Source organism: Oncorhynchus clarkii, chromosome 14 (assembly GCF_045791955.1).
Source record: "Oncorhynchus clarkii lewisi isolate Uvic-CL-2024 chromosome 14, UVic_Ocla_1.0, whole genome shotgun sequence".
Classification (NCBI taxonomy): domain Eukaryota; kingdom Metazoa; phylum Chordata; class Actinopteri; order Salmoniformes; family Salmonidae; genus Oncorhynchus; species Oncorhynchus clarkii.
Genome location: NC_092160.1, coordinates 17196470 through 17223530, shown reverse-complemented (window position 1 = coordinate 17223530; position 27061 = coordinate 17196470). Strand labels below are relative to the sequence as shown.

Below are 27061 nucleotides of genomic sequence, written 5' to 3'. Positions count from 1 at the left end.
TCCAAATAAATGTCTCTAGAAAACAGCTTAAACAAATGCTAACTACTACAACTACTTTGCAGTTATTCTGGCTGCACTTTTTGACGTGACTGTACATTTGCCGTAGTTGGCTAGCTAGCAAGCAAGGGATAAGAACGTTGCCAGCCAGTTTAGCAATGGAACTTTTAGAACGAGCGATACAGAACAAAAAGACTGAACGAATGGGTCGCGTCTCTAGCAACCGAACCGATAGAATGAACGACCAGCCTGCTTGGGTAGCAACCCTAGATTAAGGTCGGGACTATATCTTGTGGAAGGATAACATTTATAATAACATTTATAATGAAAACATGTCAATCATTATTTGAATATGTTGGTTACCCGTTGTATAAAAGTGATAATGCCCTCAAAGCCGGTGTTTGGAGGATATATTGGCGACCTCGTCTCGGGCCTAACAATACCCGTGCCAATATATCCTTCAAACACCGGCTTCTCTGACATTATCACTTAAACATATACTGTACATTCCGTTCTCAGCATCAACAGAACTCTCTCTATCCTCTATCTTGTTAAGTGTGTTAAGGTGTGATGGCTGAGCCCAGTAATTGGCCACACCTGATCTTGTTTCCTTTGAAATGGGGTCTGTTTAATAGACTAAAATGAACAGCTTTGTATGCATTAAAAAAACATGGCACGCTAGCTCCATCCTGGTGGGGCACTGGAATAATTCCATGGATAGAGAACAGAAGGTTATAGGCACCCCAATGCTGGAACCAGCTTCCCTGTGAAGCTAGGACAGCAGAATCCCTGCCCATCTTCCCGAAAACATCTGAAACCCTGCCTGTTCGAAGTATCTTAAATTTTCCCACAGCACCCCCCTTTTGTGAACTTCCTGTGAACTATCACTCACACTTTACTTTTTTCCCCCTTACTAGGTCTGACTTGATAGCTACTTTATTACAGAACATTGTACTTACTTTGACTGTGATTTGTGGTTGTCCCACCTAGCTATCTTAAAATGAATGCAGTAACTGTAAATTGCTCTGGATAAAAGTGTCTGCTAAATGACAAATACAGAACAGAAGATTATAGGTTAAAATCTCACTCATGCCGTGTCACAATAAAAAATAAATGTGTTTGCAGGATTAATGCCTGGGAATTAATTTCCATGTGCCCTGTCTGTGCATGGAGTTTGCATGGAGTTTGAAGGTTAACCCAAAATAAGCTAGCAGTGTTATTAAAAGTCTTATTGAAACATTCAATGCAAGATTTAAGGAAGTTATCCCAAAAACTCCAAATTGACCAAAAAATTCCGCCCTACAGAGCGTCAATAAAACCTCCCGGGAAAACGTTCAGGTAACGTTAACTATAGTAAAACATTCTGAGAACCTCACTGCAATTTAAACATTTACTTCCCAGAACAGGTCGAAATGTTCACTTCCTTTCTCAGAATGTTTACAAAACATTATGTTTTACCCGTTTTATGGCTTTGTTCCCAGAACCAACTGGAAACCAAAAACTTATGTTCCCACAACTTCCAAGGAACCAAATGTGCTGGCTGGACAAACACCAGGAGAGCTGGACATACACCAGGAGAGCTGGACATACACCAGGAGAGCTGGACATACACCAGGAGAGCTGCAGCAACTGAACAGTTAACTTGCCTGGTAGTTTTCTTCACTAGAAAGTTTTACTTTTTGTATAGCACCTGTTGTGTCGTCAGCTCAGTTGGCAGTCTGCTTTTCCAAAAATCCAGACCTTGTCGTCTCACTTTTAGCGACAGTTTAGCTCCAGTCTCCAGCATAGTTTAGTTCCAGTCAACAGCCAACGAGCCAAGACCTCACCAAACAACTGGAGTTATGTGTGCTCTGCAATATCATCCACTGTACAAACTGTATCGAATTGCACTGCACTCTTGTGGTATCTGCGGTTAATGTGAAGTTTATTGTAATGCCTGCAAATCTGTGGATTGGACTTGCAGACGGCGGAGACTTTGGAAACTAATGAATGTCGCGCGCAGGCAACAGTATCGCACTTCTCATTGGACAAAAAGTTAAAGATTTAAGCATTTACGATTTATTTCACTCAATATATAAGTAATTTGGTGCCTTTGATGGAACTTTAAAGTGGATATGTAATTTAGTTCAAGCGCAGCAGTGACTTTCTAACTTCCAAGACAATTTTCCATATACCCCACAGGTGCGCACTTGTATCGGAACCAGTTTGTCGTGCCGTTGATTTCAAAGTTATCCTTTTGTGGATATTACGGGATTTTTTTTGACGTTTCATTTTTTTTCAAAGGACTATATTTGAATGAGATTATGTCGATTTTACTCTGCGTTTATCCGCTACAAATTTGTCCAAAACAGCATTGTTGTCATCCAAACAACGTTTTTGCATGGTGATACTAAACGTCTCGTCAACAGTGTTTTGTAATCGCTGTCCGCCACTAATCCAAATGATCCTTCCATTATTAATCCTGTTTGTATCGCTTCTCCAACAACATGGCTCAGAAGCTGAATCAAGTCATGTCAGCAAATTCCAACAACCAAGTTTAAAGGAACAAAACGGTAAGTTGCGTGTTTTGAATGTGTGTTTAGCTGTCCGTTTTAACATGGGTTGAGTTGGAAATAAAGGACTTTAACAATAAACTTCCAGAACTCAAACCTACTCCTCTTACAAAGCACATCTTGCTTGAGTTTAAACAGCAATGAATGAATAAGTTTTATTCAGTTCAAACAGCATTATCCAGGATAGGAAGTTGATATTATTACCTTTACCTTTCAAGTGTGCCGGTGTGTGTTTAAGGGGGAAACCCCTCTGAAATGTAATGTCCCCTGAGAGAGGTTTTCTCGATGATTGTAAAAGGCTCCATTCATTCAATGGTAGTCTTTCCAGGTGATGTAATTTGCTTATCCTCTGAACCCCACTGATTTAGACTGTCAAATGGTTTTTTCTTTTATTGTTATTTCCCCTTTTAAAGTCAAATAAATATGGCGGTAAGACATACATACATTATTACATACATTATTACATACATTAAGAGACTGTCCAATTAATCATCTCTGCAAATAATTGATTATTTCCAGCATGTGGAACTTGGAATCAAGCTATTGTTGTGATGAGGTGTGTGTGTGTGCCTGTATGCATGGATGTGCACACCTGTGCATAAATTCATAACTAGCCTATGCTTTTGCATCCAGGTAATTTTGCAGTTAATTTAACATTATTTGATGAAGCATACACTAGGTGGCTTATAGCAATGTACTCTTTCCATTCGTTTATTATATGTAAACTGTTTGCAGATTTTTTTTACACTAATACTGATTCACTATCTCAAACTTTGTTTATTCAATACTTACCAGCGTCATTACCATATAATTACAGTGTCATTAACAACCAAAATGGTTTCTAATGCACAGCCCCCTCATGTTGTGGAAGGTCATATGTCACCCTATGTCTTACTTAAAACATTAAGCATTCTTCTTAAGAGTAAGATCAATTTATTGGTCAATTGCACATAAGGTCCAATCGAAATGTGACTTTCGCTTTTAACCCAACCCCTCAGAAAGGCACATATACATACACATACGTATACATGTTTTGGACTGGTGCAGGGGGCTGCCACACTGGGCACCCGGGGACCTGTTGTTGTGGGGTTTTAAGTGCCTTGCTCAAGGGCACAACGACAGGCAATGGCATCTAGGATTTGATACCAGCAACCCTCTGATTGCTAGCTCACTTCCCACCCCATTTTTCCCGTTAGACCCAGGATTCGAACTGCCAGCCATCCGCTAGGCTACCCTTCACCTCAAACACCTAATTTGCATATCTCACATTCCTGCATGCAGCTCCTCCATTGGCAAACAGTGGCCACACGTTGAATGAGAATAAAGTCCCTTGCTAACGTTAACCTTTGGCTCTGACGTGTGAGTGTTTCACCAGCGCTCCAGTGTGGTTGATTGCTGATGCTCGGCGACAATTTGATACTGAAAGCTAGCCCTATCTGGCATGTTTAGTGGTGGTTACTGGGAGAGTGACAGTCCTGGGAGAGTTGCAGTCACTCTACTATCAGTCCCAGCATGGTTGCTAGTGTGGCCCTCTACTATCAGTCTCAGCATGGTTGCAAGTGTGGTCCCTCTACTATCAGTCTCAGCATGGTTGCTAGTGTGGTCCCTCTACTATCAGTCTCAGCATGGTTGCTAGTGCAATCCCTATACTATCAGTCTCAGCATGGTTGCTAGTGCAGTCCCTGTACTACAGTAACTTTCTCCAAGGGAACTGTTGTTGTTGACCGTTGTTATGCAACCTGATACATAGGCTTTAATCTTTATTACAGAAGATGGAGTCCTAATCGCTAGGTGTGTCAGGCAGTAACGATCGGCCATGTCATTGTCATTCTGTTCCACTTGGCTCACATCTCCAGTGAGTGAGGCTCAGCCATTAATTAAACCACTTCACCTTGTATTGTAACTTATTAAACTTTGGGTTTCAGGTTGGATTGTTTCTTGATGAATTAACATTTTGTTAATATGCTTAAATGTTTACAGTGACTTTTCCACGATCTTGCGGTTGATAAGTGAATGTTGGCATTGCATTTTCAGCCAAATGAAACTGCCTCAAAATCAAACTTCTGAAACTATTTTTCAAGAACCCAGCTGCACATTTTAGTACGAGATGCAGATTACCTAGGGATAATCTAGTGTAGCCTCTTTCAGCACCAGTCCAGGAAGCCGAGGAACATGCAAGACATGCCAATGATCACAGGGGCTGCTGTTCTGAAACAGACAGATTAGGGGATTACGGGGGGTTAATAGGACTCACAGGCCAATGGAAATGTGTAGCTTTTCACCTATGCATGGTTGTCTGGGGTAGAGGTCGACCGATTATGATTTTTCAACGCCGATACTGATACCTATTATTGAAGGACCAAAAAAAGCTGATACCGATTAATCGGCTGATTTTTACATGTATATATTTGTAATAATGACAATTACAACAATACTGAATGAACAACGAACACTTTTATTTTAACTTAATATAATACATCAATAAAATCAATTTAGTCTCAAATAAATAATGAAACATGTTCAATTTGGTTTAATTGATGCAAAAACAAAGTGTTGGAGAAGAAAGTAAAAGTGCAATATGTGCCATGTAAAAAAGCTAACATTTAAGTTCCTTGCTCAGAACATGAGAACATATGAAAGCTGGTGGTTCCTTTTAACATGAGTCTTCAATATTCCCAGGTAAGAAGTTATAGGTTGTAGTTATTATAGGACTATTTCTCTCTATACCATTTGTATTTCATATAGCTTTGAGTGTTGGATGTTCTAATAGGTACTTTAGTATTGCCAGCCTAATCTTGGGAGTTGAAAGGCTTGAAGTCATAAACAGCGCAATGCTTGAAGCATTGCGAAGAGCTGCTGGCAAACGCAGGAAAGTGCTGTTTGAATGAATGCTTACGAGCCTGCTGCTGCCTACCACCGCTCAGTCAGACTGCTCTATCAAATCATAGTCTAAATTATAATATAATAACACACAAAAATACGAGCCATAGGTCATTAATATGGTAAAATCTGGAAACCATCATTTCAAAAACAAAATATTTATTATTTCAGTGAAATACGGAACCGTTACGTATTTTATCTAACAGGTGGCATCCATCCATAAGTCTAAATATTGCTGTTACATTGCACAACCTTCAATGTTATGTCATAATTATGTAAAATTCTGGCAAATTAGTTTGCAAAGAGCCAGGCGGCCCAAACTGTTGCATATACCCTGACTCTGCGTGCAATGAACGCAAGAGAAGTGACACAATTCCCCGAGATAATATTGCCTGCTAACATGAATTTCTTTGACCTAAATATGCAGGTTTAAAAAAATATACTTCTGTATTGATTTTAAGAAAGGCATTGATGTTTATGGTTAGGTACATTCGTGCAACGATTGGGCTTTTTTTTCCGCAAATGCGCTTTTGTTAAATGATCCCCTGTTTGGCGAAGTTGGCTGTCTTTGTTAGGAAGAAATGGTCTGCACTGTAACGTCCGTTGTTAAATGAAGACCAAGGTGCAGCGTGGTAGTTGTACATTTTCTTTAATTATAAATGTTCGCGCCCAGGCTCTGTCGTAACCGGCCGTGACCGGGAGGTCCGTGGGGCGACGCACAATTGTCCTAGCGTCGTCCGGGTTAGGGAGGGTTTGGCTGGTAGGGATATCATTGTCTCATCGCGCACCAGCGACTCCTGTGGCGGGCCGAGCGCAGTGAGCACTAACCAAGGTTGCCAGGTGCACAGTGTTTCCTCCGACACATTGGTGCGGCTGGCTTCCGGGTTGAATGCGCGCTGTGTTGAGTATTGGAGGACGCATGACTTTCGACCTTCGTCTCTCCCGAGCTCGTACGGGAGGGAGTTGTAGCGATGAGACAAGATAGTAGCTACTAACAATTGGATACCACGAAATTGGGGAGAAAAAGGGGGTAATTTTTTTAAATTATTTTTTATTATAAATGTTCCACCAAAAACAATAAACATCTCAACGAACGAAAAGCTAGGAGCGCAGCACATGCAACACAAAAAGACAAGATCCCACAACAGAAGGTTGGAAAAAGGGCTGCCTAAGTATGATCCCCAATCAGAGACAATGATAGACAGCTGCCTCTGATTGGGAACCATACTCGGCCAACAAAGAAATTTAAACATAGATTTCCCACCCTAGTCACACCCTGACCTACCAAATAGAGAATTTAAAGGATCTCTACGGTCAGGGCGTGACATTCACACAGTTCCCAATGAGCTAGGCGTCCCAAACTGCTGCATATACCCTGACTCTGTTGCACAGAACGCAAGAGAACTTGAAATCGGCCCTAATTAATCGGTCATTCCGATTAATCGGTTGACCTCTAGTCTGGGGACACAGAAGTGCATTGTGCATTCAACAGGTCCCAATACAAACAAACAGACGATAAGGAACCAACATGCATAATGGTATGTAGTATGTTAGGTCACTTCAGACCATGAATAGGATTTGAGATGTAGCTATACATGGAGGTGGAACTTTCGTGTCATGCGTTGACGTCAATGGATAGTTGATTCAAACTTGAAGTTATTCTTGCAAATCTCAAGTCACTCTCTGACCCTTATCTATCTGGAGATTTGACAAACTTTAAAAAAAACTTAATGTACTGTGTAGTTCCTTACAGGGACAGGCACAATTTCCTCAAATCAAACCCATAGCCTTGTGCGTGGTGTGGGATTTGTTGAAGTCAGCATATTGCATGTTTTGCTCTGTTTAGGAAGTAACAACTCTCCCTATCAGGCAATGATTACCCAATGTGTGCTGACTAGGGAGGTTTATATAGCTGTTAGCCCAGTCTGTTGACAGCTACCAGTTTGTCAGCTGGGATTCACGGTACCAGTCTGTTGTTGTGTTAAGTGGATCCCATAGTGGTTAAGTTCATATTTGATTTGAAATTACGGGATAGCTGTAAACTGGTGAAACAACACCAAAAGGATTTGGAATATCAAGTTATTCTTTAATATGGTACAAATGCTTCTCTAAATAAGTTTCTCAGGGTGAACTAATGTACTGTAGCAATGTACAGTAAGTTACTCGCACTGAGGTAGTCGGCCTACACCGACAACAAAAAAATGCCTAAAAGTAAAATGGGTAATTTTTTACCCACTTGTAAGGACATTGCAACAAAAATAGACCAGAAAATATACTGACCACACAAGAGCCTTTCCTCACTGAGACCCCAAACACAGTCAGTCTGTCCACAAGCAGTCCATGTAGACTTGTTCCCCTCTCACCACCCCAGAGTCTCAAGTGAGGACTAACAGTAGATAACAGTGTCTATGTTTTTGCTGTCAGCACAACTTGAATGTCGGAGAACTGTATTTGGCAGGCGAGCATGCCACCGCCTGCCTGCTGTTTGTCATTTTGGGCAGCGAGTGTACATTCTCCCCAAGCAGGAGGGAGTTTCTCAAGGGAACTGGGTCACAGGTTTTTAAGCTCTGCATTGGCAGAGAAAAGCCTCTCCAGGCAGGCGGTGGCTTCTCTCTCACTTGCAGTATCAACATTACCCCCAGGTACTTTGTAAGGCCCGATTGTTTTCAGCAGAATCAATGTCCTTTTCAGGTCAGCATCCTGAGTGTCTTTTTTTCAAGGACACAAACAAATAATCTTGACATTCTCATTGATATGTCCCTGTGGGGAGGGTCACCCATCCAGCCACAGTTCTGTAACAGTGCATTCCTTTTCTTTTTGGATCGCAATACATTCCCTTCTTGTCCTTTTAAAGAGTACGTGGGGAATAGTCTTCCTATACTATGTGGATAGGGAACATCTGTGTCCTCAACTTAATCTACCAGTCAAGGCCTTACAGACCCAAACTATAGCCAGCATGCTGAGTGTCAATGCCAGTTATGGATTCATGCAAATTATGAATAGCAGTGTCATGTTCGTAAAACAGTTTTAGATCTTCAATTTGGTTTTGTAACTTTTTGCATGTTTACACCTGTGACTTAATTACTCTCGACACACAAAGCCAACCAATCCTAGACCAGGAAAATGGACATGAAAACCTATTGCTCCATTGTAAGAGACTTTCCTTATTTCCTGCAAAATGAAATGCCTCATTGAAACTTAAATTCAAGAGAGATTCTTAGATAGCAGTAGAATTTAATGAATGTTATCAGCTGCCTTTGAACAATTGCTACAGCACATCCAATATAGCAAGTGTTTCTTCATCTATTCCTTCTTTGAATTAGGCCTAGAGCTGAAAATCAATTCGGTTTGGAGCCGACCACTGACTCCAAGCACCACGTTTCCCAGAGGAGACAAAAATATCAAGAGCACATAAATTTGGTCATATAAACACGCCACTGTAAATAGCCCAACGCTAACATTGACATTTTTGAGAGAAAAGAAAGTCTGCCCGGTGCGGTCTAGACATGAAGGGTGGAGTTAGTCTGCCTCAAGTCAGGATAACCTGTCAGCGCAAATACCTGTCATCTACTGCTGGGCAGCATCTTTTCCTCAAGCCTCTTGTTTCTCAGCTGCACTTCTGCCAGTGGTTTATGTGCTCATTGCACACTTGAAATAATCAATTTGGCATTTTCAAAAACATTGACCTTACTCGGGTCATTGAGGTGAAATAGGCTACATGTAACTATTGTGTCATTACATGAAACATTGCATAGGCTGACATTTCCTTGGAAAATGCCTTGAGGAGAAAGCATTTCTGAAATGACTACACGAGAGAATTAAATATGGCGTGTAAATATTACTGTTGGCATAATCAGTGCATTGTTGGGTAATTAAAGCATTTTTCTTGCGATTGCTTCCTCTCAATGTAGCTCATATTGACATTTCCAAACTTATTACATTTGGGTTACCTGTAACTGTGTTTAAGGATTAGTACGCAGGTTGCCATTTATTGAGATGACTAATGTACAGGAGGCAGCTCTGCAGAGTTGTCACTAGCTGGTACAGCCACAAAGTCATAAAATCAGATTTTAACCCTAACTTTAAACCCTAACCTTAACCACACTGCTATTCCCAATGTCTAACCCTAAAAAGCTAATCTTAGTTTTCATTAACTTTTATGATATAGCCAATTTTGACTTTGGAGCTGGCCGATCTAGCCGAAATCGTGCAGTTCTGCCTCCAGGGCAAGACCCATGACAATAAACGTCAACCTGCGATTAGTACATCGCTGGAACAGCCCTGCACTAACATAGACTTAAGCCGTCTGTGGGGGATATTAGCTGTTTTGAAAGCAAACTGAATTCCATTGGACTTACAATTTTGGCAGAGGGTAGATGTGATGAGTTGACCTTGGTTACCATCTCTGGAGGGTATGTCTACATAGTCTGGCAGATGTCATCGACCCCTGTCAGAGAACTATTTGAAAGTGTCCTGTTCCATCTCCTCTTCACTGCGTGGGGCTCAGCCGTCACCTTGCGATTGATTGACAAGGAGCATGACCCCGGACAAGTACTGAAAAGTTGTGCAGCTGTGGCTTCTAATATACTGATGGATTTTTATTTTATTTAACCTTTATTTAACTAGGCAAGTCAGTTAAGAACAAATTCTTATTTACAATGACGGCCCTACTAAAGGAAAAAGGCCTCCTGTGGGTATGGGGGCTGGGATTAAAAATAAATCAAATCAAAATATAGGACAAAACACACATCACGACAAGAGAGACAACACAACACTACATAAAGAGAGACCTAAGACGACAACATATCATGGCAGCAACACATGACAACACACAGCATGGTAGCCAACATTTGCTGTTGATTCTGTGGTTGCATGTTGCAGAGAAGGGAACAAAGTTGTATTGCTTTGGTTAGTGAGGGACTGGTCGGTGGTCGCTATGCTAAATGTTCACAGAACATGAATTACTCAGATGTGAGTAAACACGTTTTGATTTCCTGAAGAAATCTATGATTGTTTTACAAGCGTGACTTCAATATATGCCTCCAGCAGCCCACACACACCAAAAAATAACAATGCAGCCTCACAATTTTGCATGATTCAGGGTGGCAGGACAGAGATGAAAGACACTCACTGGTAGGAAATATGCTACTGACCCAGCAATTTGGTACCAATCCCTCTGTTCCACCCGCATGTTCTTCTCCATTGTAACAATCTGAAGGTGCCACTATGTTTGAAATACAGCAAACAAAGTCTTCTCCTCACAGTTATTGGATATGCTGTACATCTTTTGAGGCATTTATTATCTCAACTGAGCTAATTTCTAATGTAATTCTGAGAGATAGTGATGCATGATCTGCTACGCATGAATTATGATATCAGAGCAAGATCAACTTCTCGCTGCAGGTTGAGATGTGAAGTCTGAACATGGAAAATAAGTATTAGCCCGTTATTCCATCCACTGTCTCTTATTGGGTCACGTATAGAGCTTATATACTGTTAAGAGTTTTACAGGAGCCCCTCATCAGTTGTTCTCACATGCCTGACCTCATATAGCTAGAGTGAGTGAGTGAGTGAGTGAGTGAGTGAGTGAGTGAGTGAGTGAGTGAGTGAGTGAGTGAGTGAGGGAGGGAGGGAGGGAGGGAGGGAGGGAGGGAGGGGGGGAGCTTAATGCAGTTCAAAATTATGATTAATCATGCATAGTTCCACGCCATTTTCAATGACTTAGCTGTGGGTCCATGCATGGTTCCTTTGACACACATTGAAGTCTAGAGGTAGGTACAATGAGTGCACATAATATGGTTCATATTTTGTTTCTGTCTTGCTTGTGCTCAGTTCCACTTATTTATGCTATACTATAATTGAAGTGGATCTATAGAAATCAAATCCTGACTGTTTCTGCCTTGGGTGTCATCTGAACTGAGTGAGAAAAATCGAGAAACCATTAACCTAAGACCAGAAATATGCCAGCCATAATACATTTATAGGAAAAATAGAAAAGCACCTGTCCAACTAATCAAGGGTTCACCAGTATCCTGAGTAGCTGGATTATATCGGCTTGCACATGGTGGGATTTGATATATGACAGTATGCCACTAGCATACGGAGTCCGTAACCCAATCACACATACTATTTGGAGAATGCATGGCTTTTTCCAAAGCACAAATAGGTTTTCAGTACACTACACATATGCTGCCCCTTGCAGTACCCACACTAGCTCCCCTGGGAGGAGTATCCATTTCCCAGAGCCCAAATGGAATGAATTGCACAGTGGGCTGTTAGTTAGCTCTTCGATAAGACTCACTGTAATGATTTGAGCAACTGTGTTCTGGAGATACGTGTGGTGCAGGGTGCAGATGGCCTGTCAATGTATTCGGGAATCTCCTTTTTTTTTGATGAAGGCACATTGATTTAGCAGACTGATTGTAATGGAGCAAGGCTAGGTCTGTCTCATTGGCGGCCATGACTGTCTGACAATGCCAAATGACATTATCAGATATATATAAAAAAGCTTAATATTGTCTCAGGCTTTTCACTCCCAATCCTATTAACGCAAGGAGGGTGTACATCATGAGCTGATACATTTGGAAACATTAGCAACGGGCTATCATCCCTTTGGCAACAGTCCGGGCTAGTGCTAACACGTGCATAGCTACTGATAATACAGTCAGTGTGGGAAAAGGACAAACCAAAAACAAGGTAAAGATTGAGCTACAGCAGCGCCTGAAGGGAGGCCCGAATTTATCAACCAATCTTTATCTGAATCAATTGCAGTCTGACGACAGGTCCTCCGGTTATTAGTAAAGGTGTGGGACTCTTTTTAATTTTTTGCCCAACGGCAAGCCAAACATCTGCTCAGCTGTTTCTCTTAGATGACAGAATTAAAATAACCAAGGAGCCCTGCTGGCTATTGAGATGCCATTGACAAGCCCAATCTATCATGTGTCACCCCATTTGTCAAACTCCATCTTTCATTCTATTCAGCTTGACGGGACACAGTTTGTTCTACAATTTGTCTCCCTCCCACCTGTTGACAGGCCTTAGGTCATCGAGTTGGCTTGTATCTGGCACAGATTGGAGATCAGATGGTGTCAATGGATTTTTATAGGCCCAGTAATGAGTCAGATACTATGTACATAGTTATGGTAAATAATATACTGTGGTCCTGGGGTACCAACATAACAATCATAACCCTAATATACTGTACCACAATAATTGGTAAGAAGTGGGCCAAGTAATAACATTTAATCTAATATCACTTGAAACCATGTCAGTACAGTGACGTGAGTGTGAAGGTACTAGACACATGCGTGTTACCTTAGCAAGAGAAAGGTAGCTTGTGTAATGTCATGGTGTGGAGCTGTGAAAATAATCATACAAGGCTCTGCTTGTTTTCTCAATATCTCACAGAGATAAAGTGTGACAGGAGGAGCTAAATTCAAACGCCTCAAGATATACTCTTTGACATTTTCAAGGTGTGACATTGTTATGATGGATGTTGTTTTGCAATCATTTCCTAAAATGCATTTGTAATCTACTTCTGTGATTTCTTAATCTCACTAAACTAACTTCCTCAAGATGATGAATGACTAATCAAGAGGAAACTTTCATCTTGAGTGCACTCATAGAGTTCAAGCAGCTAGAGGAACTGTAGGGCAGTCAGGGTGTGTCAGAAATGTACTGTAGATACAACACGTCAACACCTCACACCTGTGAAAAAAATCTTACCTTCCAGTGTATAAAAAAGGCAAACAAAAGGAGAAAGGTGGTATTAGCACAAGCCTGACATCATTAAAGACCTGACATCATTATTAAGGACCTGACATCATTAAAGACCTGACTGCACTGTTGGTTAAGGGCCTGTAAGTAAGCATGTTGTATTCGGCGCATGTGACAAATAAAGTTTGATTTGATTTGACATGGTTAAAGAACAAATTATGAGGAATAATAGTGTTTTTTAAAAAAGGAAAAAAGTACTTCAGTCAATCAAAGTAATTACATAATATCTGCCCTTTAAACTTCCTTTAAATTATAGTGCCCTATAGGTGTCTTAGTAGTCCTCTCCTTGAGGCTTCCTTTCCTTGTCTCTACTGCAATGATGGGGTGGCAGGTAGCCTGGTGGTTAGAGCGTTGGGCCAGTAACCGAAAGCTGACGAGGTAGAAATCTGTCGTTCTGCAGTTAACCCACTGTTCCCCGGTAGGCCGTCGTTGTAAATAAGAATTTGTTCTTAACTGACTTGCCTAGTTAAAGAGCTACAGCAGGCATCCTCCATATTATTTCACCACCAGAGTTTTTAGGTTTGAACAGCTGAAGTCGATGACAGGAAGAGAGGCAGCAACATCAGAACTTTGAGACATGCCCTTTGTCCCCTTCACCCTGAAGCAATTGCTACTGTACCTTTTTTTTAAACCAGCCATCTGCATGTGTGGAGTCATTTAGAGGTCATAGTTGTGCTCCTCCCATCTCTAGACATAACTGCAGTTTCTTCTCATAAGAGTCACAATGCTTACCAAGATGGAAATTAGCATTTTCAAGACTGCATTTGAATTTAAGTGTGCTTTAGAGCAAACCGTTTCTCAGACATCCATCTAGAAGGAAATTAGACAGTCATTTTTTCTGTAAGTGCATTCATATATGAATATTCATGAACTCTAAAGATAAAATCAAACATTTTAGTACATGCTTCTGCAATTATAATACCGGTTTTGTATTATCTTTCTCTAACATTTGTCTTATGCAATAGGTTATTTTTGGAGGAAAACAGACACACATGATTTAGCACCTGTTTTTTTAGCAGCCACAGTTAAATGAAAAAGGCTGTGGGCCCTTTGACGAATTGGGACAGTCAGAAACTTAATGACCTGTGGAGGCTGTTAAAAAGGGAACTGAACACTGAGTGTTTAGCGCTCGTCTGCCTATGTCATTTGCAGCCTTCAGTTTAAGGAAACTGAAATGTACAAAATCAATCAATCAAATGTAGTTAGAAAGCCCTTTTTACATCAGCCGATGTCACAAAGTGCTATACAGAAACACACCCTAAAACCCCAAATGAGACATTTCACTTGGTTGCACAACATCACCTAAATTAGGGATCATCAACTAGATTTCTTTGTTGAGCGGATGGTCGGGGGGCCGGAACATAATTACAAATATTTTGTAGACTGCAAATTGACCACAAGAAGACCAAACAGATCATGTTTGACTAAAACATAATCATTTCAAACCTTGCTTACATTTGTATACGATCATGTGTCTCTCTATTGTGTGGAAATACTTTAACAGATTTCTTAAATTAAAATCACTTGGAGCTGATTAAGTGTTTTACAGTCTTTAATGTAAAACAATAAAAATTCTAAATATATACAGTACCAGTCAAAAGTTTGGACACACCTACTCATTCAAGGGTTTTTCTTAATTTTTTACAAATTTTTCTACATTGTAGAATAATAGTGAAGACATCAAACTATGAAATAACACATATCATGTAGTAAAAAAGTGTTAAGCAAATCAAAATATATTTAATATTTGAGATTATTCAAAGTAGCTTTGAATAATAGTAGCTTTGCACACTCTTGGCATTCTCTCAACCAGCTTCATGAGGTAGTGAACTGGAATGCATTTTAATTAACAGGTGTGCCTTGTTAAAAGTTAATTTGTGGAATGTATTTCCTTCTTAAAAAGTTTGAGCCAATCATTTGTGTTGTGACAAGGTAGGGGTGGTATACAGAAGATAACCTTATTTGGTAAAAGTCCATATAACTGCAAGAACAGATCAAATAAGCAAATAGACAACAGTCCAAATAAATGCTTCACAGAGTTCTAGTAACAGACACATCTCAACATCAACTGTTCAGAGGATACTGTGTAAAACAGGCACTTATGGTCGAGTTGCTGCAAAGAAACCACTACTAAATGACACTGATAATAAGAAGAGACTTGCATGGGCCAAGAAACACGAGCAATGAACATTAGACTGGTGGAAATCTGTCCTTTGGTCTGATGAGTCCATATTTGAGATTTTTGGTTCCAACCGTCTTTGTCTTTGTAAGACGTAGAGTAGGTGAACGGATGATCTCGGCATGTGTGGTTCACACCGTGAAGCATGGAGGAGGAGGTGTGATGCTTCTATGATGGTGACACTGTCAGTAATTTATTTAGAATTCAAGGGACACTTAACCAGTGTGGCTACCAAAGCAATCTGCAGCAATACGCCATCGCATCTGGTTTGCGCTCATTTGTTTTTCAACAGGACAATGACCCAACACACCTCCAGGCTGTGTAAGTGCTATTTGACCAAGGAGGAGAGTGATGGAGTGCTGCTTCAGATGACCTGCCCTCCACAGTCACCCGACCTCAACCCAATTGAGATGATTTGGGATGAGTTGGATCCTAGAGTGAAGGAAAAGCAGCCAACAAGTGCTCAGAATATGTGGAAGCTCCTTCAAGACTGTTGGCAAAGCATTCCAGGTGAAGCTGTCTGAGAGAATGCCAAAATAGTAAAATAAAGAAGAAACCTGAAATGAGTCGGTGTGTCCAAACCTTTGACTGGTACTGTGTGTGTGTGGGTGTGTGTATATATACATTTGTGGAGAGGTTGAAAAACTAGTTTTAATGACTCCAACCTAAGTGTATGTAAACCTCCAACTTCAACTGTATGTATGTATATATATATATACATATATATATATACAGTGCCTTGCGAAAGTATTCGGCCCCCTTGAACTTTGCGACCTTTTGCCACATTTCAGGCTTCAAACATAAAGATATAAAACTGTATTTTTTTGTGAAGAATCAACAACAAGTGGGACACAATCATGAAGTGGAACGACATTTATTGGATATTTCAAACTTTTTTAACAAATCAAAAACTGAAAAATTGGGCGTGCAAAATTATTCAGCCCCTTTACTTTCAGTGCAGCAAACTCTCTCCAGAAGTTCAGTGAGGATCTCTGAATGATCCAATGTTGACCTAAATGACTAATGATGATAAATACAATCCACCTGTGTGTAATCAAGTCTCCGTATAAATGCACCTGCACTGTAATAGTCTCAGAGGTCCGTTAAAAGCGCAGAGAGCATCATGAAGAACAAGGAACACACCAGGCAGGTCCGAGATACTGTTGTGAAGAAGTTTAAAGCCGGATTTGGATACAAAAAGATTTCCCAAGCTTTAAACATCCCAAGGAGCACTGTGCAAGCGATAATATTGAAATGGAAGGAGTATCAGACCACTGCAAATCTACCAAGACCTGGCCGTCCCTCTAAACTTTCAGCTCATACAAGGAGAAGACTGATCAGAGATGCAGCCAAGAGGCCCATGATCACTCTGGATGAACTGCAGAGATCTACAGCTGAGGTGGGAGACTCTGTCCATAGGACAACAATCAGTCGTATATTGCACAAATCTGGCCTTTATGGAAGAGTGGCAAGAAGAAAGCCATTTCTTAAAGATATCCATAAAAAGTGTTGTTTAAAGTTTGCCACAAGCCACCTGGGAGACACACCAAACATGTGGAAGAAGGTGCTCTGGTCAGATGAAACCAAAATTGAACTTTTTGGCAACAATGCAAAACGTTATGTTTGGCGTAAAAGCAACACAGCTGAACACACCATCCCCACTGTCAAACATGGTGGTGGCAGCATCATGGTTTGGGCCTGCTTTTCTTCAGCAGGGACAGGGAAGATGGTTAAAATTGATGGGAAGATGGATGGAGCCAAATACAGGACCATTCTGGAAGAAAACCTGATGGAGTCTGCAAAAGACCTGAGACTGGGACGGAGATTTGTCTTCCAACAAGACAATGATCCAAAACATAAAGCAAAATCTACAATGGAATGGTTCAAAAATAAACATATCCAGGTGTTAGAATGGCCAAGTCAAAGTTCAGACCTGAATCCAATCGAGAATCTGTGGAAAGAACTGAAAACTGCTGTTCACAAATGCTCTCCATCCAACCTCACTGAGCTCGAGCTGTTTTGCAAGGAGGAATGGGAAAACATTTCAGTCTCTCAATGTGCAAAACTGATAGAGACATACCCCAAGCGACTTACAGCTGTAATCGCAGCAAAAGGTGGCGCTACAAAGTATTATAATGAATAATTTTGCACGCCCAATTTTTCAGTTTTTGATTTGTTAAAAAAGTTTGAAATATCCAATAAATGTCGTTCCACTTCATGATTGTGTCCCACTTGTTGTTGATTCTTCACAAAAAAATACAGTTTTATATCTTTATGTTTGAAGCCTGAAATGTGGCAAAAGGTCGCAAAGTTCAAGGGGGCCGAATACTTTCGCAAGGCACTGTATACATACATACAGTTGAAGTTGGAGGTTTACATACACTTAGGTTGGAGTCATTAAAACTAGTTTTTCAACCTCTCCACAAATGTATTGTTAACAAACTATAGTTTTGGCAAGTCAGTTAGGACATCTACTTTGTGCATGACACAAGTAATTCTTCCAACAATTGCTTACAGACAGATTATTTCACTTATAACTCATTGCATCACAATTCCAGTCGGTCAGATGTTTACATGCACGTTGACTGTGACTTTAAACAGCTTGGAAAAATTCATAAAATGTCATCGCTTTAGAAGCTTCTGATAGGCTATTTGACACTATTTGAGTCAATTAGAGGTGTATCTCTGGATGTATATCAAGGCCTACCTTCAATTTCAGTGTCTCTTTGCTTGACACCATGGGAAAATTTAAAGAAATCAGCCAAGACCTCCACAAGTTTGGTTCATCCTTGGGAGCAATTTCCAAATGCCTGAAGGTACTACGTTCATCTGTACAAACAATAATACTCAAGTATAAACACCATGGGACCACACAGCCGTCATAAAGCTCAGGAAGGAGACACGTTCTGTCTCCTAGATATGAACATACTTTGGTGTGAAAAGTGCAAATCAATCCCAGAACAACAAGATTCTGGAGGAAACAGGTACAAAAGTATGTGTTTCCACAGTAAACCGAGTCCTATATCGACATAACCTGAAAGGCCGCTCAGCAAGGAAGAAGCCACTCCAAAACCGCCATTACGGTTTGCAACTGCACATGGGGACAAAGATCATACTTTTTGGAGCAATGTCCTCTAGTCTGATGAAACAAAAATATAACTTTTTGGCCATAATGATCATTATTATGTTTGGAGGAAAAAATGGGAGGCTTGCAAGCCGAAGAACCCCATCACAACAGTGAAGCACGGGGGTGGCAGCATCATGTTGTGGGGGTGCTTTGCTGCAGGAGGGACTGGTGCACTTCACAAAATAGATGGCATTGTGAGGGAGGAAAATTATGTGGATATATTGAAGCAACATCTCTGGACATCAGTCAGAAAGTTAAAGCTTGGTCGCAAATGGGTCTTCCAAATGGACAATGACCCCAAGCATACTTCCAAAGTTGTGGCAAAATGGCTTAAGGACAACAAAGTCAAGGTATTGGAGTGGACATCACAAAGCCCTGACCTCAATCCTATAGAACATTTGTTGCCAGAACTGAAAAAGAGTGTGCGAGCAAGGAGGCCTACAAACCTGAGTCAGTTACACCAGCTCTGTCAGGAGGAATGGGCCAAAATTCACCCAACTTATTGTGGGAAGCTTGTGGAAGGCTACCTGAAACATTTCACCCAAGTTAAACAATTTAAAGTCAATGCTACCAAATACTAATTGATTGTATGTAAACTTCTGACCCACTGGGAATGTGATGAAAGATAGAAAATCTGAAATAAATCATTGTCTCTACTATTATTCTGACATTTCACATTCTTAAAATAAAGTGATGATCCTAACTGACCTAAAACAGAGAATTTTATCTAGGATTAAATGTCAGGAATTGTGAAAAACTGAGTTTAAATGTATTTGGCTAAGGTGTTTGTAAACTTCCGACTTCAACTGTATATATATAGCTCAGAAAACTTTGGGGGCCAAATGAAAGGCCATATCAATGGGATTAATTGAAGGCCATATGTGTTGATCTTTGAGGTGTAATGAAGGGTAATGTACTGTACTGTAGGGACTAATGAAGGGTAATGTGCTTAGTGCTGAGCAATTAACCAACATTTTGGTTATTTGTAGGATTTAATAAAACTAATTGACCGATGTCTGTTAAAATATTTGAATTCCATTTAGTTATTTTTTTTCTGTGAGCTGAAAGCGCAATGTCTCTAAAGATAAATTAGATCAAGCACGAACTGTGCGATGTAGTAGGGAATTGTAGTTTCCAACCGGCCAATTTTCTACATTGTTTAGTGAATTAATCGTGGTAATTAACTACAATGACCATAATCAATTGTGACCAGTCGGTGTGTAGCAGACATGGATAGGGAGAGAATAATGATTGAGAGGGATATAGAGCAGTTGCTTCGCGAGGTATCTCTACCTGAAAATACATGATTTAAGTGATTTGATGGTTGGTATTCAGCAGTCATAAAAGTATCCGTTATTTACTTTGAAAAACTACAAAAATTGTGATTTTCAGACCGCATAACCAGCAGCTCTATAGAGGGAGATGTTGATTTGGGATTAAATAATCAGTCATAAAATAAAACTAATGTAATATACACAACTGAAATATTTTATTAAAGTAGAGTAATGTAAATAAATTATGGTTAATAAGTGATAAGCAGTAATGGCAGTCACTACCATCATGATACTTTTTAAATGTTTTATTCTGTGTTTTTACAGCATTCAACCCGCATAATGCATAATGCATTTCATGTAAAAACAAATAATTGAAACTGAAATCAAAGACTGTGATATTTAACAAAAAAAAAATTGAACCGGAACTGAACCGACCTTAAAAAGCACTAATCACTGTACTGTTGGTACTAATAAAGGGTAATGTGCTGTACTGTAGGGATTAATGGAGGGTATTGTACTGTAGGGACTAATGAAGGGTAATGTACTGTATTGTAGAGACTAATGAAGGATAATGTACTGTACTTTAGGGACTAATGAAGGCTAATGTACTGTAGGGAAAGGTGGATACCTATTCAGTTGTACAACTGAATGCATTCACCTGAAATGTGTCCTCCGCATTTAACCCAACCCCTGTGAATCAGAGAGGTGCGGGGGGCTGCCTTAATCGACATCCATGTCTTCGGCGCCTGGGGAACAGTGGGTTAACTGCCTTGCTCAGGGGCAGAACGACACATTTTTACCTTGTCAGCTCAGGGATTCGATCCAGCAACCTTTCGGTTACTGGCCCAACGCTCTAACCACTAGAGACTAATGAAGGGTCATGTTCTGTAGTTAAAACATCGGTCATCTGACCACACTATGATTTTATCAGGGGGTCATGATTACTGCTCTGAGCTGCTGAGTATACAGAAACCAACTTACTTACTCACCTGCAGGAATTAAGTAAGTGCCCCTTGCAGACTTTTGCACTAATATACATTACTTTCCATTTTGTAACCCTCAAATTGCTACTTAGGTCAACTACTCTAAATAACCAGGTACAAATACACTTGGCTTTACAAAACCAAGATATGCCAAGTTGAAAGTAATTGGAAAATTGCACAAACACACATGTCCATATTTAGTAAGGCATAGAGTTTTGGCTCTCAGGCAATGGAAAGTAATCGGCTGACTACCTACTTTCATTACCTTGGGCTCTCTCAGGCCATTCGATCCCCACTGCTGCTTCCCTTCCCCAGACAGCTGGACTCTAATTAGAAGTAGAGGGTAACCCTCTAAAAGATATAGATCTCGGAGAAAAAAAGCAGAGCCATAACATTTTGTTTTTAATTGCCCAGATTAAAATGTTCTTCGGTGCTTGTCACCCTTTTCCTGTCTAGGATTATTTACTCAATTTTCCACTGCTGAATATCACATTAGACCTTTTGAAAAGCTTTGCCCAGCTTCACTTGCATATCTCCAAGCTTATTAAAGGGTTGCTCATAAGTTCTTGTTTTTATTAAAGGGTTTCTCATTAAACAAAAAAAATGATGTACCGCCCAACTTTTCAGTCTCCGGCTGCTGTAGGTGGCTTCATGACGTAGGCAAATGAAATCAGTGTGGTCTTTCGTGAGAAGTTACAAGTAGAGCTTTTCATTTATAAACTAAGATTACAAGTAATAGACTGTGGGAGGAACATGTGTGAAGCTGAGGCTCTCTGTGGAGTGTGAATGTGGGTATTGTCCAAGCTGCAACCGGAGAAATAGCCAACCAATTAGTTTCCAGCCCAGAGTTGGGCACTTTCTGTGTTAAAAGAATCTCAAAGGTTCGCCCCACCTCTCTTATACGTTAACTTCACACTTTATCAAGACCTCCACTGTGGAACTATTTCAAGGTGGTCATTGCGAATTTAGTGTTCTGTTTTTGGGTCTAAAGAGCTGCTATGTGCAAAGTGGGACTATGATCGTCATTCTGTCTTCAGTCTCCATCTCTATCAAACAACCTGGATTTCTAATCAGCCTTAAATAGCAGTATGTGGATCTTGAGTCAAGCTGTGTACCAATATGGCCTGCGCAGATAAAACTGTAATTTACTCCAAACATCCAGCTGTCCGTTTCAACAGATGTGACTACAAAGGGGCCCGGAGCAGCCTCCGTCATAAGACCTCACAGCTGTGGAGAGAACTTTAAAAAAGATTTGGCCTGTCTGTCAACGGGCTGGTGTTGAGCCAGACAGAGGGTTAGGCTTGTCTTCCAGTGTTTGTAAGACACGTCTCGAACCTCCCATTCTCCTCCTAACCTATTACGTCTACTGTGAAACAATAATTATCTTTGATATCTACTCATTTTGACGGCTAATGCAGAATTTAAGGCAAATCTGGCCCTCCAACAATGGCAGTGGTTGTTTTACTTTTCTGGATAATTAGACTGCCTTTGATTTAGCCAACAAGCTACAGATCTCAGCTTTGATAGTGTCCCACAAAATATATGTTTAATTGTGAGGGCTGGTTACAGTTCGCAGAAGTATTTTTGGAAAGACTATGAAAACGTTCAACTTTTCATTCGTATCTAACAGCTTAACACTGTCAGAAAGATGAGCATAATTGTTATTCACTAGATGAGTCTTAAATACAAAAGAAGCCATTCTGTGGGATTGATAAGATAGCAGCTTGTGCTTCTCTGTGATGGTTGGCACACAGGTGATGTCATGTCTAAGTGCAGACCCAGGGGTCAAGGGTCAGATTCCAAGGGGTCAAGCTGTTGCCTGCACACAAATATAAATCCTGTAGTGAAAGTATTAGTGAGGCGGTTGGAGCGACACCTGATCTTCTTTTTGAAGAGGCCAGACATGAGTGTCTGCACTAATTAGAGGCTTGCTCAAATTGTTGAGGGACAGGGACCATTTGTAACCGGAGCAGAGCCCCTGTGTGGCATACAGATGTAGGATCTTAATTTGAGCCAGTATGCTACAATAGCAAAATAACCCTGCTGCAACAAAAGCTAATTATTATAATTACTGGATGATTTTTGTAGGGGTTATAATGGAAAATCTGTCATTTCAAAGTAGAAATTACAAACAGCAGAAGCCTTTTTAAACCTTAAATATACTATAAGTTTTACAAGTTCTTCTGCAACAGGGTGATCAAATAAAGATCCTACGTCTGTACGATTCAGTCACTGGAATGGCAAGAGCCGAAGTGTCGAAAGAGTTCAATTTAGATTTGGTGTGTCTCATTTCCACACAAATGCACGTGCTCACACGCTCTCACACACACGCTGACAGGGTGTGTGTAGAAGAATACCTCATCACCTCGGCTAACGTTCAACAAATTGCGGTTAATGTTCAAATGACGTTTGTTTCTCTCAGGGCCATGCCTTTAAACTGAGCGATTTGTTACAGAGATTTATAGATTATGCCCCTTTATTACTCCAAGTAATGCAAATCCTGCAGTGGCCCCCAATTCTAAAGCCCTGTTTGAGCCTGCGTGTTTCATATGTCTTACCCAGGGGTATGTGTTTCTGAGCCATAACAAAAAAAAATGCTTGCCTGTATTCATGTGAATTTAATGTGAATCAATCAATATTTCAGAGCTCTTAGGCTGCCATAGCAATACTGTGCTATGCAATACTGTCACAAGCATTCACATTTGCTAACCATGTGTATGTGACCAATACAATTTGATTTGATTTGATTTTGCCTGGAATACCTCGAGGGTTTGCAGGCAATCCAATGGTTCAACCCAGATTCCCTCAAACTCATTCTGATTGTTCTATCCAAATGCCCCCCATCATAGATTTTGGATGCCAATTTGAGGAATCCCTAATACATTGCTACAGGCATCCCATTAAAATAAAAATGTATTGATATTTCCTCAAACTGTGTACATCAAGTGCACGAACATGGTCCCTGTAAACTTGCCAAATATTCTATATCTGTCTACTAGAAAGACGTGAAACAATAAAGAGCCAGGTTTACAATCTGTCCATGTTACCAACAGCTCTACAGTGTACCCTCAAGGCAACAGTTGGACTGAAGTCAAAGATAGACTCATCAAGTTGTAAAAGTGATACTGCATGGCATTTTCACAAGCTTCACAGTTGGACTGCCCTGCATTAGAACTCTTCCCATGTGCTTGAAAGAGAGAGACAGATAAAAAGAGATGGAAAGTGATCTGATAAGTTCGGAAGAGTTAAAGTGTCTCAATAACTCTGGAAACAGAAACATGAATATGCCAGTAGCCATCTCCACCCAGTTACACATGCCTGCTGTCAGGTTGGGCGGTATCTGGTTGGGCCATCCGATAGCGTCCGCGGATGTTTTGCCATGCTTCAGCAGGACACGCTAACAAAGGGCCACTCCTGGTCCCATGCTGTGATGGACAGCGGACCCGAGGGGAAGTACATATCCTCTGGGGTAGATGGGTGAGATTTCCTCCTCCTCTGGTAGGGAGTCAAAGGTTTTAGTCATTCTGTCAATCAAATCTCAGTGATTTTTACCATTGATTTTGTCTTCGACACTAGCCATAGTGGTTTATATGTTATAAGACATAGTCAGTATATGACTGACACAAGTCACAGAAGGATGCCTTTTGAAGACTAAAACCAACACAAATACACTCACCTACAAACTGCAAACACACATCTACAGTATAACACACACACAAGACAGTGCCATGACTCAGCCAGCCTGCAGTCCTCTGTCATCCCTTCCTCACCAGTCGTCACAGTAGCATCAGTGACCTCTCCAGGGATTTCAGGTGTCAAAGCCATCACGCTTCATGTTTAGTCTCATACAGGAGCATATGCCCGGCAGATTGAATCGTTACAGAAGGCAGTGGTCTCATGCAGCCAAATTATTTTTTAATGGCATGAAAAAATCCCATGCCGTGTTTCAGCGACTTTTTGTCTGACCGACTTTAAACTCAAAGGCAATAAATATCCCAAAGCAAGGCCTGGAATTTACTGCACCTGTACTAACCACCCCTAAGATGTAATAAGCAACAGATGTGCAAGCCATTGCTTTGGCCTGAAAGCAGGAAGAAAAAACAAGAATTCATTGTTGGGTATTGTTTCATCACCTGAGCAAAGCGGCTTGGACACTGTTGTTTAGGGACTCATAGCGACTTTTGATTAGCGGGTAACACGGGTAAAATAAAAACGATTTTGATTCAGTGCCCTGATGGTTCTCGTGTTGTTTTATAGGAAGGGAAATAACTGCCACTTAGGCTTGACGTCGGAGACCGAAGCGAGACAGTCGAGGGCGCAGGTGGCACGGTGTTGAATTGTCCGATTTTTGCTGTTTCATGTGAAAATGATATTTTGTCCGCTTAACAGGCGTGACCCTCATGTCAATGCAATCCATAGCAATTAGATACAGTTTACCTCTAACCAGTGCCAACTGGAATGGAGAATTATTACTGTAACCTCTGAGAACCTTCCATTAAACTTGGAGTAGAATGCTAACCGTTTTGTGGGAGTTGAGGTGTTTTGTGGTCTGACATGAATAGTGCTGGTCTATTAGGGGAACAAAAGTTATGTCTGACGTATATTACACCACATGTCTGTTAGATTAGCTCATTGCTACAGGGTTTCTGTAATGTGACACATTTATGATATAACAATGAAAACATGATCATTTTGTAATGTTACAGCAAAGCCAGAGGAGGTTTTGTTATTCCACTATGATAGGACACATACAGCAAGCCCACAGGCTGCCTTTTCATATTGTGTGTGTGTGTATGTTTGTGTGTTTGCATATGTATGTGCATGCTCCTGAGTGTGATTGAGCATTCATGCATGAGTGTTGTGGAATATGACTGTGGGTAATTGTGGATGTGGGCGTCCCTCTATGTCTCTCAATATGCGTGTTCATGTGAGCACTCACTCACTGTCATCTGTTTTGGGCATGGAAAGGTTAATGTTTAACAGCGGTAGCATAGATCAGAATGGTTTACCCAGTAACGTGTGAACAAAGCACAATGGTAGCACTGTATAGGCCTATTTGTTCAAACTCATATCCTCCCTTAATCGTGGTTACACTTTCCTCGCAGGAGAAAAAATAAAAGTGGGTCAAGGAAAAGTCAGGTTTGAGGTAATTCTCTCCGGGGACAACCCTCAGATCATTATGTGACATTGGTTAACCTGGAGAGTGAGGTCATCTGGAAGTCTGGATTTCACCCAGAAAAAGACAGACCTAGAGGACCACAGTGTTTCCCCCAGCAGCGGTGGCAATGTTAGCGTTGTGGGAAGGGGGTGTGGCACGGTTTTAGAGACCCTCCTCTTGGCCACAGAGACAATGTTGCTGTTTTAAAGCAAATTGCCTGCAATTTTACACTTTGGGACAGAGAGAACATTTTACAGTTTCAAAGAACATTTCCTACAATTTTACACATTTTGCCATGACTTATGTTTTGTTCTTATGCTATCTGAGTGACTCAATCATTATAATAACATCAATGGGGACCCCATGCCATGCCATTTTTGAAATGTCAGATTCTTCCTCTGTCTAGTTCTTATTTTGGTGATTATTCTCAAAGATGATTTTATCAAAAATATATATTTTTGATATTTGAGTCGTTTTTAAGTTTACACTGAAAATATTTGACCATCTAGCTCTGGTGCCACGTTGCTAAATGCATATAGGGAAAAAACTGGACCATGTGGCTAAACAAGGGTCAGTTAATGGAAAAGTTGAAAGGGCGACATATGAAAGTTGTATTATTTCTGAGAAAGTAATGAAAATGGAGGTTGAATGTAGGTATGTAAAAGAAAGATGGTTTGTAATCTCATACTGTCCTGTAATCAAAGAAAGGGTTTGTGCAAGTGGAATCTGGCAATAAAATACAGAGGATCAACAAAATTGGTCTAGTTCATATTTTAGCACAAAGACCCATGACAGACGAGATATGCATACATATATCCTCTTCCCCATGTATTATAGTAAAGACACACTGTAACTGTACCATCAGTGGGTTATTGCCAAATGCATCCCATGACATTTTCACATGCAAATAGAACTTGATTTGTATGGTATATCAGACTGTGGTTTTTAAAAGTTCAACATGCAACATAATATCCTTTTTTGTTTTGTGGATAGAGTAGCATATCACTTTTTCTCCCCACGTGTCTAAAAACCTTTTCATCAAGGCCTAACCTCTATTTTCTATATCCATTTCCCCCCTCTCAACGACAGTGAGGCCAGATTTTCCTTTGACATTTCTACCCTTAATTACAGTCTT

General features: G+C 40.5%; 1 protein-coding gene across 1 annotated transcript in view; it reads left to right on the top strand.

Annotated features, from left to right (window-relative positions):
• The first annotated feature begins 1573 nt into the window (after nucleotides 1-1573).
• Nucleotides 1574-27061, top strand: part of LOC139366010 (platelet-derived growth factor C-like) — a 69043-nt gene continuing 43555 nt past the window's right edge. The window contains exon 1 of the mRNA XM_071103088.1: nucleotides 1574-2549. Within this exon, the coding sequence (XP_070959189.1) occupies nucleotides 2378-2549 (172 nt within the window). The 5' untranslated portion in view covers nucleotides 1574-2377. The remainder of the gene's footprint in view (nucleotides 2550-27061) is intronic.